The following is a 15,412-nucleotide window of genomic DNA, read 5'->3' on the forward strand; positions in this document are numbered from 1 at the left end:
AAATTCTAAAATTTAAAATTCTAAAATTCTAAAATTCTAAAATTCTAAAATTCTAAAATTCTGAAATTCTAAAATTCTAAAATTTAAAATTCTAAAATTCTAAAATTCTAAAATTCTAAAATTCTAAAATTCTAAAATTTAAAATTTAAAATTTAAAATTCTAAAATTCTAAAATTTAAAATTCTAAAATTCTAAAATTCTAAAATTCTAAAATTCTAAAATTTAAAATTCTAAAATTCTAAAATTTAAAATTCTAAAATTTAAAATTCTAAAATTCTAAAATTCTAAAATTCTAAAATTCTAAAATTCTAAAATTCTAAAATTCTGAAATTCTAAAATTCTAAAATTTAAAATTTAAAATTCTAAAATTTAAAATTTAAAATTCTAAAATTCTAAAATTCTAAAATTCTAAAATTCTAAAATTCTAAAATTCTAAAATTCTAAAATTCTAAAATTCTAAAATTCTAAAATTCTAAAATTCTAAAATTCTAAAATTCTAAAATTTAAAATTCTAAAATTCTAAAATTCTAAAATTCTAAAATTCTAAAATTCTAAAATTCTAAAATTCTAAAATTCTAAAATTCTAAAATTCTAAAATTCTGAAATTCTAAAATTCTAAAATTCTAAAATTTAAAATTCTAAAATTCTAAAATTCTAAAATTCTAAAATTCTAAAATTCTAAAATTCTAAAATTCTAAAATTCTAAAATTCTAAAATTCTAAAATTCTAAAATTCTAAAATTCTAAAATTCTAAAATTCTAAAATTCTAAAATTCTAAAATTCTAAAATTCTAAAATTCTAAAATTCTAAAATTCTAAAATTCTAAAATTCTAAAATTCTAAAATTCTAAAATTCTAAAATTCTAAAATTCTAAAATTCTAAAATTCTAAAATTTTAAAATTCTAGAGTTTTTTTTTAATAGGTCCTATAAACATATGAAAGACAATAGTTTATAGGACCTTTTCAAAAAAAATAACTCTAGAATTACTTGATTTGCAACTATCAAGGCGAACAGCTGTAAAAAATGGTTTTACAACCTTCACCATTGCTAACCTTGATCTGTAACGATAACTGTCGAAAACACAACACGGGCAACTGTCAAAAACAGTTTTGTTTATTTTCGCATTTCGTGAACAACTGTCAAAAACAAAAATTGTTGGCCTTGATCTGCAACGGTTAAGGTGAGCAACTGTCAAAAAAGTTTGTTTACATCCACCAACCCTCAGCTCTCTTCCGGATTCAAGGGAAAAACATAAAAATGAAGACATTTATTTCCGAATACAAACACAAAAAAACCGTACTGTCAACAATACTGATTGCTTATCGCGAGAAATACCCAAAACAACACCCTCTCTCTCTCTCCCCCCTACTCCACGTCAATCGACCACATCATCTTCTTCCGGTCGAGCGAGGTAAAGTCGGCGAGCCCTTCGCCGGCCGCCATCGCGTACTCGTCGTCGTCTTCGTCTTCCTCCAGCACCACTCCGTCGATCCTGGTACTGCTGTCGTCGATACTGTCGTAAAAATCGTAGCAACCCTCCGAGCTGGTCGTCTCCGTCGTCGTCGTCGAGGTGACCATCGAAGTAGTCCGCGGAACTTTAGGCTCCTCCATCGTGCTGGACGAGCTGGTCGTCGAGACGGAACCGTGCTGGATGCGGTTCACGTGGAACTCCTCCTCTTCCGGCGCCGTCAGGTTGTTGTACTGGTTCCGGTAGAAGATCAGACAGCTCTGCTTGCTGTCGGCGCTGTTCTCCGACGAGGTCACCGTGATCAGGGAGCTCTTGCGCTTCGCCACCGGTTCGCCCTTGTCTCCTCCGCTGAGCTGTTCCCACGTTTTCAAGATGTTTGGGTTGACCTTGCCAACCAGCCGGCACTTGGCGTCCTGGTCGTCGGCGCCGTTTTTCACCGGGCTTCCCTTGAGCGAGTGGAACGCCATCTTCTTCGGTTTTGGCACAATCAACGACTCCTTCTCGCCCTCGCCAAAGTCTTCCCGCGCGTCCAGCAGCTCAATCGAGTTGTCATCGACGTACCGCACCTCAACCTCCCGGTTCCGCTCGTTCCCGACGCTGGACACCACGCTGCAGAACACGTTCTGCTCGTCCTCGTCGTTCATCAGCAGAATCGGATGCTTGTAGGCCAGCTCCAGATCGTCGGCGTCCCGTCGCGATGGCGACGCCGTCGCCGCCTGCTGCGGAATCAAAATGGCGGGCGGCCCCTGAGTTCGACTCTTGGCCGCCAGGTACTCTCCGATCAAGTCCCGCGAAGCGGGCGGAGCCTGCGTCGAAGACGAGTGCGACTCGATCGTGGTGACCGTGGTCACCGAGGACGGCGACGAGCCGGACCCGGAAGAGCAGGAAGACGAAGACGCGTCGTGGGCGGTGGCGTCCGGCGAGGACGCCATTATGATTAGCGTGGACGCGGCGGCCGCGGTTGGTTTCCTCGTTGGAACGACGACCGGCAGATGGCTGCGCCGTAGCAGTTGCGGGCCACCACCGCGGGGCGGCGCTGTTGCTGTCAAGGAGGGAACCGCCAGCGGTGGCATCAGGGTAGGCCTGGCCAGGCGGAACGTGTTGGTTCTTCGGGCCTGCGGGGTGTTTGTGATACAAAAGGCGCGCGTCGTTTTCGGAAAAGGTGGGACGAAAAGAAAGAAACAATAGAGAAAAGAGACGTTGTAGTATTTTTGACTTTTTGAAAAATGATTTCCAATGTTGTTCTTACGAATATACGACTAGAGGTTTTGAAAAAAAAAAGGTGATGCGTGGTGTGGTAAGGGGTGATTGTGAAACTAACCAAACTGGCAACACATTACAAAAGATTAGAAAAAAAAGAAACAAAAAAAAAAGATGGAGAGTGCAACAAAAATGGCGTCAAAACAAAAAGAAAAAAATCTTGACAGGAGGTCAGGACGGGTCCGCGCAGCGCACGGATGCATTGTGGTTAGTCCTTCACCACCAAAAAACGGGCTTCTTTGATCGAAATTTTAGGTGGTTGCCTTAGTCTGTCTGTTTTTTCACTTTTAATTTTCATTTTCAAGATTAGAGCGATAGAGTTTCACATGCTTTCCTATAGCCACTAAGTTTGTGTGTGGGTGTGTAACATACATATAGGGCGATACTGCGGCAATCCCTGGAAAGTGAGTCACGCATTGGTTTTGGTTCTACCAGCTTCGATAGGGCGAAAATAGGCACTTGCTTTTAGAAATACGCGCGCAGAACTAATACAGAGAAAGGTATAAACTACTGTAATTTCGCACACAATTTTTTGTGAGTTTCTTCAGCAAATTTGGATTGGAATAGTTTCGAAATTGAGCCTTTCATTCGAGGGATTTTTCGTAGCAGAAAGGGTTATAAAAAGGAAAGGGTTCTGGCAAGGGAAACAAAATGTTAATAAACAAAAATTAAACAGAATTTTTTTTACAGAAGTTAACAAACTTAAAAGTTGTTAAACGAAGCAATGATAATTTTGGAATAATTTATTGACAATATTGTTAATCGGGATTGCGGCATGCTGGAAAAAAGCGTGTTATTGACAACATGTAATTATGGTTATGTTTTAATAGTTAGTTGTTGGGCATATGTACACGTTTCTGGTAAAGCAAAATATATACATTATTGGTTGTAAACAAAAAAAAAACAATCCCTTCCCAAATCCCCAAGGGACTGTTTGAGCGTAGCCTTGGAGCACCATGTGGAAATTTAAGTTTTCAGATATTTTTGTTTGAACAGCACAACAATCGAATTGACAAAGGATATTGAATTGACCATTGTGACACCCCCTGCTGCGTGGTTATGTTATACAATGCTATGCTGTGCTATGTTTTTCTTTTGCTTGTACCGAAATATTATCATAATTTGTAACTCTTTTTTCATAAACTGTAAATTTAGATATAAAATTCGAGTCCCTATTTTTTCTCAAAAAATACGCTCAGCTTGTCCCACGTAATATAATTTAGAATAATACTGCAGTACTTGCTCGCTAACTAGGCTGAACTGAAAATAACGAGGGGACCACCGAAGCATATTTTTAAATAAAATGACTCAAATTCGTTTCCAGTGCTCACCTCTCCACAGTCCTTCAATTTTTACATGAAATTAATAAAAAGCTTTAAAAAGTATTTATTTTGAATTATAAAAAAAAATAATTCAAAGATTTGCTTTTTGCATCCAATGACCCCTCAATCAATCCGGTTTGTTATTGTTTTTTTGACGTTTGTCTGCTTTTTGAATGAGCTCTGCACCCAGTTTGAAAATAGCCCAGTTACTGAATAAGTGCTGTATCGAGAAATTAAAAAAAAAGATGTGAGCCGGTAACATGTCGCGACGATAAGGGTTTCTAGTCACTTTTGAAAAGGGCGCATAAGCATTTTGACAGCTGGAATAATTTTGCAAATTCCGAGACGATAGTTGACTATTTTTCCAAACTCGCAGTTCTCAAAGGTAACTGGGGAGGTAGCTATTGTTTGAGGCCGTCTCCACGGGTGGGGTGCAAATCAAATTTGATACCGGCTTATGAATGCCGAGACCAAATTTGGGTAGAAAATTCTTAAATTCCAAGATCCAATAAAATCATAAATTTATTTTAAAAAATCTAAATTTAATAATAAATTATGTATTTTTTTCTAAATGTTAGATTTTTCAACCTGTTTTGATTTGATTAAAATTTATTTTGACTTGTTGATTTCTTTTGATTTAAGATTTTTGTTTAATTATTTCAAAAGATTTCAATTTTATTTTATTTTTTTCAAGGCCGTTGCAATCTTTTTTCAAAGTTTATGTCGCACCCTTACAGATGATCCAAAAAATCAGGTGGAAACAAAATATTAAAAAAACCTCGAAATTTGTTTGGAAATAGAAGCATAGTCAACACTTACTGTAAATTATTTTTAATTTATCATATTTAGAATATTTTTAGCTCGTTTTAAAATATTACGATCATTTTTTTTTTCAATAAAATGTTGATTTATTTTATTTTAAAAAAATGTCCTATAAGCTATTTTGATTAATATGTTTAATAGGATTAAAAAAAATCTAAAAATAACTGTTTTTTTCCTGTTCTTGATTTTTCCAATTTTTTTCCTGTTATTATTATTATTATTTTTAAATACGTATTACGAATACTATTCATTAGTTCTAAAATAATTTGAAAAGGTCCAATAAATAAAATCTTCACTTTTTGCATTTTGAGTGTTTTTGAATACCTGAATAAGCTGTTTCAAAACACCCAAAAAGCTAAAATTTAAAAATTTCTTTACTGGACTTAAAAACCCTAGAATTATTCTTATTTTTTTGAAACCTTCTTAATTTTGTTTTTGATGTTTTCAAATCATTATTTTCATTTTTCTTAAATTTGGTCATTTTGAAAATATTTTTGAAGTTTTTTTTGTTTTTTTTTTATGATTTTTAAAATGATTTTACATTTTTATTTCTCTTAAATTTGGTTATTTTAAAAATAGTTTTCGAAGTTTTTTTTTAACTTTGAAAAATATTTGCTAGACCTTCATTTATTTTTCTTTACTTTTTTTAATTTTGTTTTTATTTCTTTATAATTTAATTTGTTTAATTGTTTAACATTTTTCATGTTTTTAAATCTTTTTACAACTTTTATTTTTATTTTTATTCCGTACAGTGTTATGGTTTTCTCTGAATAAAAAAAATTAAATATTTTTTATGGTTTCAAGTAAATTTAGAGACTACATAGGCTGAAATTTGGCGAATAAGTGTCAATTCCTACATGGTCCACCAAAATTATCAGTTTAACAATACGGCTGAAATTTTTACATAACTTGTCAGATTTCACCGACAAGACATGTAAAGTTCACGGATGAAACGTTTCAAACAATCAGAAAAAAACATATTTCAATAACAAAGTTGTATTGTTAAACATACAATTTTGGTGGTTTTTATGGAAACATTTCATCGCACACATTTAATGGCACATGTCAGGCTGATGTTTGGCGAAAAATTGCCAATCCCCGATGAACTTTTCACCGACATGACATGAGGAAACTTGCCGGTGAAACATTTCAAAGAAACCCATTAAAATTGTAGGTTTAACAATACAACTCATATTTATGTTGTCGATCCAAATTCGACTTTGTTGTGACAGATGAAATATTTCTACAAAGATCCACCAAAAAGATAACTTAAAAAATATTACTGGTATTTTTACCAATGATTGTTTAAAATGTAGAAATTTAACATTGAAATTTTTTAAAACGAGTTTTTGATATTTTGCCACATTTTAGATATAGAAAATAAATTAAATTTTATACAATTGCGAAAACCTTTGATCAAATTTTAAAACAGCATATCCTTTCTGATAAATATTTATACATTTTCAAGGTTAGTGTAAGCAATACAAAGAGAGGATTTATGTTAACATTGAAAGGTTCAATTTCTTTCTTAAGCTTATTTTTGGAAACCAATTTTGAAAGCAATTGTTTTTACCTGGTAAAAAAAATCAAAAATAAAATGAAGAATTTGTACAGTTTCTGCATGTGAAAAATAACAAAACTAAAGCATAAATCCACCTAAAAAATTGGACCACGAAGCATTGAAAAGCATGAAACGAGTAAACTACTTGTATGAGATGATGAAAGTGAACAAACGAAGCTACAAACTACAAATAAATCAAAGAAAAATTAAGAAACCCCTAACTAAAAGCTCTTATAAAACAAAAGAAAATAAAACAAACACAAAACTACAAAAAGAAATCATAAAGGTGTGTGAAAAAACGGTGATAGAGAAGACAGATAGAACAAACTAAAAAAAAAAAAAACATAAAAAATATAACATGACTTACGAAACAAGAAGAAACAGTAGAACCACAAAAATCCTGCAAACGCGCGCTCGCGGGCTCGAAGGGGTGTGTAGAGGAGGGCGCTCTCGCGATGACAGCTCATTCGCGCTCCCGCTCTCTTTTTGTTTTGAGTGAGAGCGACTCATTTTTGGTTTGTATTGGTGTGTTTTTAATTTTGAGAGAGGGGGGGGTTTGATAGTGGTAGTGAGAGAACTATTAACAATAGAAGAGGTTGTTGTTTCTTTCAATTTTCCAAATTGCAGACGTTTTGAGGGTGTTTGTGTGTGAGTGAGCGAGAGCGCGCTAATTTTTTTTTGAGTGTGTGAGTAAGTGTTTGTTTTTGCAAAAATCCATCGAATGCAGGCTTTTTCTGATTTTCTCTCTCTTTCTTTTCAGTAGTAGTAGGTAGGTGGTGGTAGCGTGGATTGTGCACCTTTCACTTTTAATCATTTTTGTTTAGTTACGTCGAGGGGATGCACACAGCGCAAAAAACAGCAGTGTCGCGCCTACTGGGTGACGTCCGATGTTGACACTTGACTTGATGAGTGACGTTTGTGGCGGTGCGCTTAATTTTGGTTTTTCTTCTTTTTTTTTTGGGTCCGATTGGGTGCGATTTTGACACTTGTCGCGGGTGTAAACAAACATTTAGGGTCGGTAGGAGGGTAGGAATGTTAGTATGGGGTAGGGGTACAACACATGAACTTGGTTTTGTTTTGTTTTAGAGAGACGATCCGTTTCGAGCTTTTAGCAACACAACACACACAGAGGTAAGGACACAATTTCGTGCATAAGGCCTTTGCTTTCGCTGCGAAAGTCTTTTGTTTTTGTTTGGTTTTGTTTTCGCGGCGCACGAAACAAATGAAATCACTTTATTCTCGATAACTTGCTTCCGGCGACGATGTTTCTTCAGTTCCAAGAAGTCACCCACGATTGTTCGATTCAAGTTAACAAAAGAGAATGTAAAAAATTAACACCGAACACTTGTTGAGAGTTCCAACGATGACGAAACTGATATGTTTTGAACGGAAATTTCAGAGTCTTTTAGGAGTCGAACTCGCGCAGATTTTAGACGGGGAAGTGTGAAAAATTAAGAGGGGTTGGGGGGTCGCACATTTGATCTCTTAGATCTTCAGCCAGTTCCAGAAGCTGGAACGGATGTTGCGTACCTTGCCGTTGTCACTGTTGTCCGTGGGGGAGGCCGCCACCGAGGAGGAACCGTTGCTGCTGCTGCCGCCGCTGTGTTCCGTCGACGAGCTTCGCCCGATGGAGGCGCTGCTGACGCGCCGAATGCCACCCCCACCGGAAGCCTGCTTCGGCCGACCCGTGCTGAAGCTCGTCGAGCTGAGGTCCTTTTTCGAGCTGGACTTGCTCAGATTCCCGGTGGAGGCCGCCGTCTGCAACCGGGACAGCGAGTCCAAGTTTTTAACCCGCGTCGTCAGCGAGTCCCGCTTGGCCTTGGGCTGCGGCGAACTGCTCACAACGGCCGAAGGCGGCGGCTTAGCCGCCACCGGCGATCCCTTCGACGACACCGGTATCGAGGAACTCCGACTCTTCTCCAGCGACGTGTCCCGCCTGCTCCAGCTCTGCGCCGACTCGGGCCGGTTCATGCTGGTATCCCGCACCACTCGATTCCCACTGCTAATCGAACTCGGCCCCGTTGACCGCATGTACAAACTGCCCGTGCTCTTGTTCAGCGACTTGTTCGACAGCGACCCCGACGGCGACGGCGAGTTCTTCGGCGCGTTCGCCACGAAATTCCGTCCCGTCGGCGGCTTCGGCGCCACGTAACCCTTCGTCCCCGGCAGCGGAATCTTGCTCGGCTTCCGCTTGGGCGTCTCCGGATACGTCAACCGTTCCGCCTGGTCCTGCGCCGACTCGGTACTGCTGCTGTGGTGCAGCACCTCGTCCATCGCGAGCGGAATCATCGCCTTCATGCTCGGAGTGGAGACCTGACTCGCCTGCTGTAACCGCAGCGTCAAGTCCCGCTGCTGGTGGTGGAACGGCTGGCTGGTCACGATGCCACCCGCAGACGTGCTAACTACGGAAGGCTTGACCGGGGCGACGAGGGCGGTAGGAGTTGCGGCGGCGGCGATCGCGGGTGCCGTTGGGTGATGTTCCGGGCTGAAGCCCGAAGAGGCGACGGAGGATTTGCCGGATTGATGTTGCTGTTGCTTGGATTCCAGAACCCGCAGCTGCGCCTTGGTGCCCTCCAGTTCGATGTTCTTCTCCTCGAGCTGGAAGAATGCAAAAACGTATTTTAAAATTAATTTAAATTCTATGGTGAAAGAGTTAAACAATGTTCAGAACAAGAATCAAACCGTGTTCTTTTTCAAACATTAATTCAAGCTATTGTTTTAAATTCTAATTACAATATTTCTTTTTTTTTTTTAAATCTTTTGGCGCTTATAAAATAATGTGTCAAAATCGATAACAAATTGTGTTTTTTTTAAACATCAAACTGTGTTTTCTTTTTTTAAGCGTTCTTTTGATTTCTGATTGTGCGGTGTCAACTTAAAATGTTCTCCATAATCTCACGAAAAAAATGTTTCTATTTACAAAAACTTTTGACATCTGCTGACAAAAAAAAATCATCAAACTGTGTTCTTATTCGAGCACTATAATGTGTTTTTTTCTCTTCAAAAACCAACACACAAAACCGTCCTTCACTGGCTTTGCAACATTTTTAAATTGGTCAGATCATTTATTTCCCTAAATTCGTAGATATTTAGTTGTGTTTTGAAATAAATTTAATGATCCCGGGCAGACGGTAATAACAAAATGCCATGCCATTTCAATAACAAATACTGCTAAAATAACAGAAAGTGTTCTTCTTGAAAAATCAATCAAATAGGGTTTAATAACAGTTTATGTTATCATAGAGCAACTCTCTACAAAATCGGCCGATTTCGACCATTTTTATTTTTTGTATTTTTTATTTGGCTCAAACTTTGTGGAGGCCTTCCCTATGACCAAATAAGCTATTTTGCGTCATTGGTTCACCCATACAAGTCTCCATACAATTTTGGCTGCTGTCCATACAAAAATGGTATGTAAATATTCAAACAGCTGTAACTTTTGAGTGAATTTTCTGATCAATTTGGTGTCTTCGGCAATGTTGTAGGTATTGTTGAGGACATTTGAGAAAAAAAAATTTAAATCAAGACTAGCATTTTAAATGGGCGTAATATTCAATGTTTGGCTCTTTTAAAATGTTAGCCTTGATTTAAAAATTTTCAAAGTATTTTTTTCGAAAAGATCGGAAAATTTCACGAATGTTTCTTGTATTAACATTGATAATCGGACCATTAGTTGCTGAGATATCGTCATTAGAAAATGGTGGGTTATTTTGGTGAGATTAAGAAAACTTCAATTTTCGTGTTTCTTTTTCTTAAAGCGGCTCTATCTCAGCAACCCGAGGTCCAATCTTCAATGTCTCTTAGACAATTTTATTGCAAATTTTCTGAACTTTTCAAAAAAAATATTTTTAGAAATGGTCACTTATGGTCACTATTTTTAAAAATTGAAAAATTGCAAATATTTCGCTAAAATCAAACTTTCGGTGGCTATATCTTGAAAACGGAGCCCTTTATAGAAAAATCTGTAAATTACTTTTCGATTGCAAATTCAATTTTGCATTAAAAAATAATGTCAAACTTGTTTTTGCATGAAACTTCGATTTTTTTTTCCAAAAATCACTATTTTTTCAAAAATTCATAACACGGCGGCAGATTTTTTGACCATATTTCTCTATGGCTCAAAAGTTGCGGATTTTTGTCCCCTTTTTTTTACATACCATTTTTGTATGGACAGCAGCCAAAATTGTATGGAGACTTGTAAGGGTGAACCAATGACGCAAAATAGCTTATTTGGTCATAGGGAAGGCCCCCACAAAGTTTAAGTCAAACCAAAAAATACAAAAAATAAAAATGGTCGAAATCGGCAGATTTCGTAGAGAGTTGCTCATATAACATTTTATTAGCCTAGTATATTTAATTATCAAAAAAAAATTCCCACATTATTTCCATCTGCTCGGGATGTCAAGTAGCAAATTGTGTTCGTTTTCAGATATTTAATATTTTAAATGTTGTCTATTTTTTGTTGTTTCATATTTTCAAAACCATATATTTTTATTCTTATTCACATTTTTGCTTTTGAATGTTACTGACTTTTTTTGTTGATATTGTTGGTTTGCACTTAACTCAAAGCATACAAATACTGTTTTATTTTGTTAAACTTCGCTGCGTCATTGTAAAAGTTTTTTTTTCGAAATAAAATTTAATTAAGTTGGGGGTTGAATTTCAAAGATCAAATCATTTTCCCAGGATCTTTTGTCAAAAACAGTGTATTTTTCAATTCTAGATTAAATTTTCAAAACAACCTTTCCGTCATGGGTTTCCTATGCAGATAGGACCTTTTGAAAATTTAATCTAGAATTTAGATGATAATTTGTTGAACCAATAAATAACACAATTTGTTATTTAAAAGGTGAAAGGAGTTTCTACAGTCCGAAAGTTTGAAATCGTGTTATTTAAAAAATAGAAAGAACATTCTAAAGATAATTTAGCCGTTTTATTTGATTTTAAGAATCCTAAAATAATAATTTCATAAAAAATCATTTCTGCTACGCTTTGTTACCCCTGGCGTCTTTGACCATGATTCAACAATTTAATTGCAAATTTTATATTCATTGTAATGCATACTTTTTGTTTTGAGAAGGTATAACAAACTGTGTGCTTAATCAAACATCAAATTGTGTTCTTTTTAATGTATCTAGCTTAAAATTCAAATTTATTTTTAGCAATTCCAGAATGCAAAACGAAGTTAGCTATTTTGGTCAGCAAACTTGATCGTTTGAACAACACATTTTCAATTCATTGACTAAGGTTAAAATAGTTATAAGAAGTGTTTTTACTAGATTCCGAAAACGGAGATCTTCATAAAAAATGTGTTTTTTGATTCTGAGATTTGAAATTTTGCTACACTTTCTGCACTGATGAAAAAAATAACAATTTTTTGTACAGTCTTGCGAGTTTTGTATTATTTATTAACCGAGCAGACGGGAATAATTTGGGAATAACATTTTTTGATATTTAAAAATACTAGACCAATAACATTTTTTGTTATTTATTACAAAAAATGTTATTCTTCGTTATGATTTTTTTGTTATTGAATTGTTATTTTAATAACAGAATATTCACATTTTAGTTATTCTTAAAACAAATCTTTGTTATTATTTTTGTTATTTTAACAACTAATCCGATCATCCCAATAACAGTTGGAGGTATTCTTCCACAGCAAAAAAATTTATTCCAAAGTGGTTTTGGCTTTCAACCAATATCAGACCAACAACAAATTTTGTTATAATAACATAATATGTTATTAAACTCTTATTCAAAAAATTATTTTTCAATGAGATTCTATAAAATTTTCTGTTATTTAAACAGTATATGTTGTTGAAATGGCATGAATTTTGTTATTACCGTCTGCCCGGTTAAGTTTATGTAATAAATTGTGTTTTTTTGATAATGAGAATAAAGTTTACTTCTCATTTGGAACTTTTTATCAGTTTTTTATGAACCAATTGGCTTGGAAAAAACTTTTTCCATAATTTTCCATAAACCCTAACAAATAGTGTGCTTTTTAAGCTTCAAATCATGTTCTATTTAACCCTCTAGGTTGACTTCGTTTTAAAAAAATTCCAAAAATCAATTTTTCAACCATTTTTTTACCTTAAAAAAGCATTGGAAAGAAGAACTTTAAAAATTTAAGAAAATTTTAGGGTTGAAAGTTTGACTTGATTTATGTTTAAAAAAATTTTTTTTTGTAGGGTCAAATTTATCTGTGGTTTTTACAAAAAAAACTTTATTGTATGTAAAAATTAACATGCAGTAAATTTTGTACTGTCCCTGACTATGCATAACTCATTTTTTCAATTTCAATGATACTAATTCTAATGAACTTAACTGAAGTAGATTATTTACGCTAGTAAACTTGATCGATTTGAGAGAAGAAAAAAATCTTACCCGAAATTTCAGATCGTCGATATCCTCTTTCGATTTGTCCAGCTTTTTGCTCATGAAGATCCGTGACCGGGTGGCGTACTCTAGCCGCTGCTGTAGAACCTGAAACGATAGACAAAAAACAAATGAATTTAGTAAATTTTCACAACAATCCACAAGCAAGAGCAAGAGGTCACCCGAAAGGCAAACAAACAATTTCCGCCATACGTGACAATCGTTTCTTTCGTTTATTCCATTCTCAAAGTGATTATAATTGCTCTTAAGGAAATGACTTCTCGCGAGAACGACACGCGATCCTCCTTATTTGCTCTGGAGGTGGTCATTCTCCACCTTCAGATAAATTCTTCAACGGGTTTTTTTTTCTCCTCTTTGTTTACATTTGGATCCGTTGATTTAGTGTCAGTTTCAGCCGGACTATCGAGTAGCTTTAACGACTTTGCATGGTAGCGTGACAGTCATTAACCAAAGTGAGGCTTCCACGGTTCAGTTGGTTTTAATTTGTGTAGATTAAAAAGTTTAATTGAAATTAGTTTGAAACTCGATAAAGTTGGCAACACTGGATTAAACTTTGACAGATGGAATTTTTCAAACAGTGCAGCCAATTTTATAAATCGAAACAAAAAGTTGCACAGCTCAAATGCCCCGCTAAGCTACATCTAATCCACAATCCATCCAATAGATGGCACCGATTGTCATCGTTATGCAAAACTGTTGATGCAACGAGCTTAACTTAAATCTTCGTTTGAAATTATGTGGAGCCTAATAACCGGCGCTAATTTCCAGCCAAGTTAGACAATGTTTCAACCTGCTTTCAATGTGCTCTTGGATGGATGGAATGGATTGGACGTATTAACATTTTTTTGTTGTTCCTTTCACCAAGTCATGGCGAGAAGATCTGTGTCTCTCACTATTTTAAAGTGGCCTTTAGTTTCGTTCCAAACGTCGTTGATTGATCTATTGGATGGTGTTGTGGCCTCGCGGTGTCTTTTCTCTAATGGATGCCACAAAAAAAAAAAAAAAAAATTGGCGGTGAAACTGATACAGAAGTGTTGGGCACTTGTCTGCAAATTGTGTTTTTAATTGGCTAATGTAACACAATTTGTTGTTGATAATAAATTTATTCTCCACCAAAAAAAAAAAAAAAAAAATAGGGTTGTTTACAAAATCTTGACTAGTCCATTTACCTTAATCACAAGAACAAAATGTTTGCTTGTACAAACAACAAGCTATGTTCGGTTTCAAACTTCAAATTCCGTTTTAAGTGGGTTTTTGTGCCTTTAAAAAAAAATTTCACATGGAAGCTAATTGCTGAATCAACATTTATTTTCAACGTCATTGCGAGGACTTATCTGTGATCAATGTTTGTTTGGGAATCACGTTACTGCTTTTCAAATCTAATTAATTTTTTTTAATTCAAAGATGTTTGCAATTTTTTAAACATCTTGATTTGAGATACGCGTTCATTTTCGAACAGAATTTTATTTTATTTTTTTCAAACAAATTCTATTTTAAGCATTATCTGCAAACATCAAATTGTGTTCTCTTTCATGCATCAAATTTCAGTTATTTTTGAATTATCAAATTGTATTCTTTCTCAATTATTAAAAAAATGTTCACTGTAAAACATCAAATTGCCTCCTCTTTCATGCATCAAATTGCAGTATTTTTCAAGTATCAAATTGTGTTATTTTTCAAGCAATTAAATGTGTTCTTTTCCAATCGTTCAAATTTGTGTTCATTTTCAAGCATTAAATTGTTTTCTTTTTCAAGCATTATCTGTTGTACTTTTTCAAACATCAATTTGTGTTCTTTATGCATCAAATGGAAGTCTTTTTCAAGTATCAAATTGTGTTCTTTGTCAAACACTTTCAAGTGTTCTTTTCCAATCGTCAAATTGTGTTCATTTTCAAACATAAAATTTTATTCTTTTTCAAGCATTATCTGGTGTACTTTTTTAAACATCAAATGGTGTTCTATTTTATGCATCAAATAGTAATCTTTTTCAAGTATCAAATTGTATTCTTTTTCAATTATTAAAAAGTCAAGTATAAATTGTGTATTCAGCATTTTTCATTTTTATTGCATATTTTTTCAAATTCCAAATTGTGTTCTTTTTAAGTACTTGAAAGTGTTCTTTTCCAATCGTCAAATTGTGTTCATTTTCAAACATAAAACTGTATTATTTTTCAAGCATTATCTGATTTACTGTTTCAAGCATCAAATTGGGTTCTTTTTCATACGTCAAATTGTAGTATCCTCCAAGCTCCAAGTACCAAATTGTATTCTTTTTCAATTATTCAAATGTGCATCAAATGCAACAATTTGCAGTATTTTTCAAATATCAAATTGTGTTATTTTTCAAGCAATCAAAAGTATTCTTTTCCAATCGTTCATATTTGTGTTTATTATCAAGCATTACATTGTATTCGATTTCAAGAATTATCTGTTGTACTTTTTCAAACATCAAATTTTGTTCTCTTTCATGCAACAAATTGCAGTATTTTTCAAGTATCAAATTGTGTTCTTTTTTAAGCATAAACAACGGATCCACAGGCGTCGTGTATCGTTCTTTTTGCGACAAGACTCCGCCTCCC

The 15,412-nt window shown here is 34.9% G+C and overlaps 1 protein-coding gene across 4 annotated transcripts in view; it reads right to left on the reverse strand.

Annotated features, from left to right (window-relative positions):
• Positions 1 to 1,253: 1,253 nt before the first annotated feature.
• Positions 1,254 to 15,412, reverse strand: part of LOC6053324 — a 185,094-nt gene continuing 170,935 nt past the window's right edge. For all 4 annotated transcript variants that reach the window (XM_038249558.1, XM_038249552.1, XM_038249569.1 and 1 more), the window contains 3 exons: positions 12,822 to 12,920; positions 7,965 to 9,032; positions 1,254 to 2,584 (listed from right to left, as the gene is read on the reverse strand). In XM_038249558.1, coding sequence (XP_038105486.1) covers positions 1,367 to 2,584; positions 7,965 to 9,032; positions 12,822 to 12,920 — 2,385 coding nt within the window. In that variant the 3' untranslated portion in view covers positions 1,254 to 1,366. The remainder of the gene's footprint in view (positions 2,585 to 7,964; positions 9,033 to 12,821; positions 12,921 to 15,412) is intronic.

Source organism: Culex quinquefasciatus, chromosome 1 (assembly GCF_015732765.1).
Source record: "Culex quinquefasciatus strain JHB chromosome 1, VPISU_Cqui_1.0_pri_paternal, whole genome shotgun sequence".
In the NCBI taxonomy this organism is placed as follows: domain Eukaryota; kingdom Metazoa; phylum Arthropoda; class Insecta; order Diptera; family Culicidae; genus Culex; species Culex quinquefasciatus.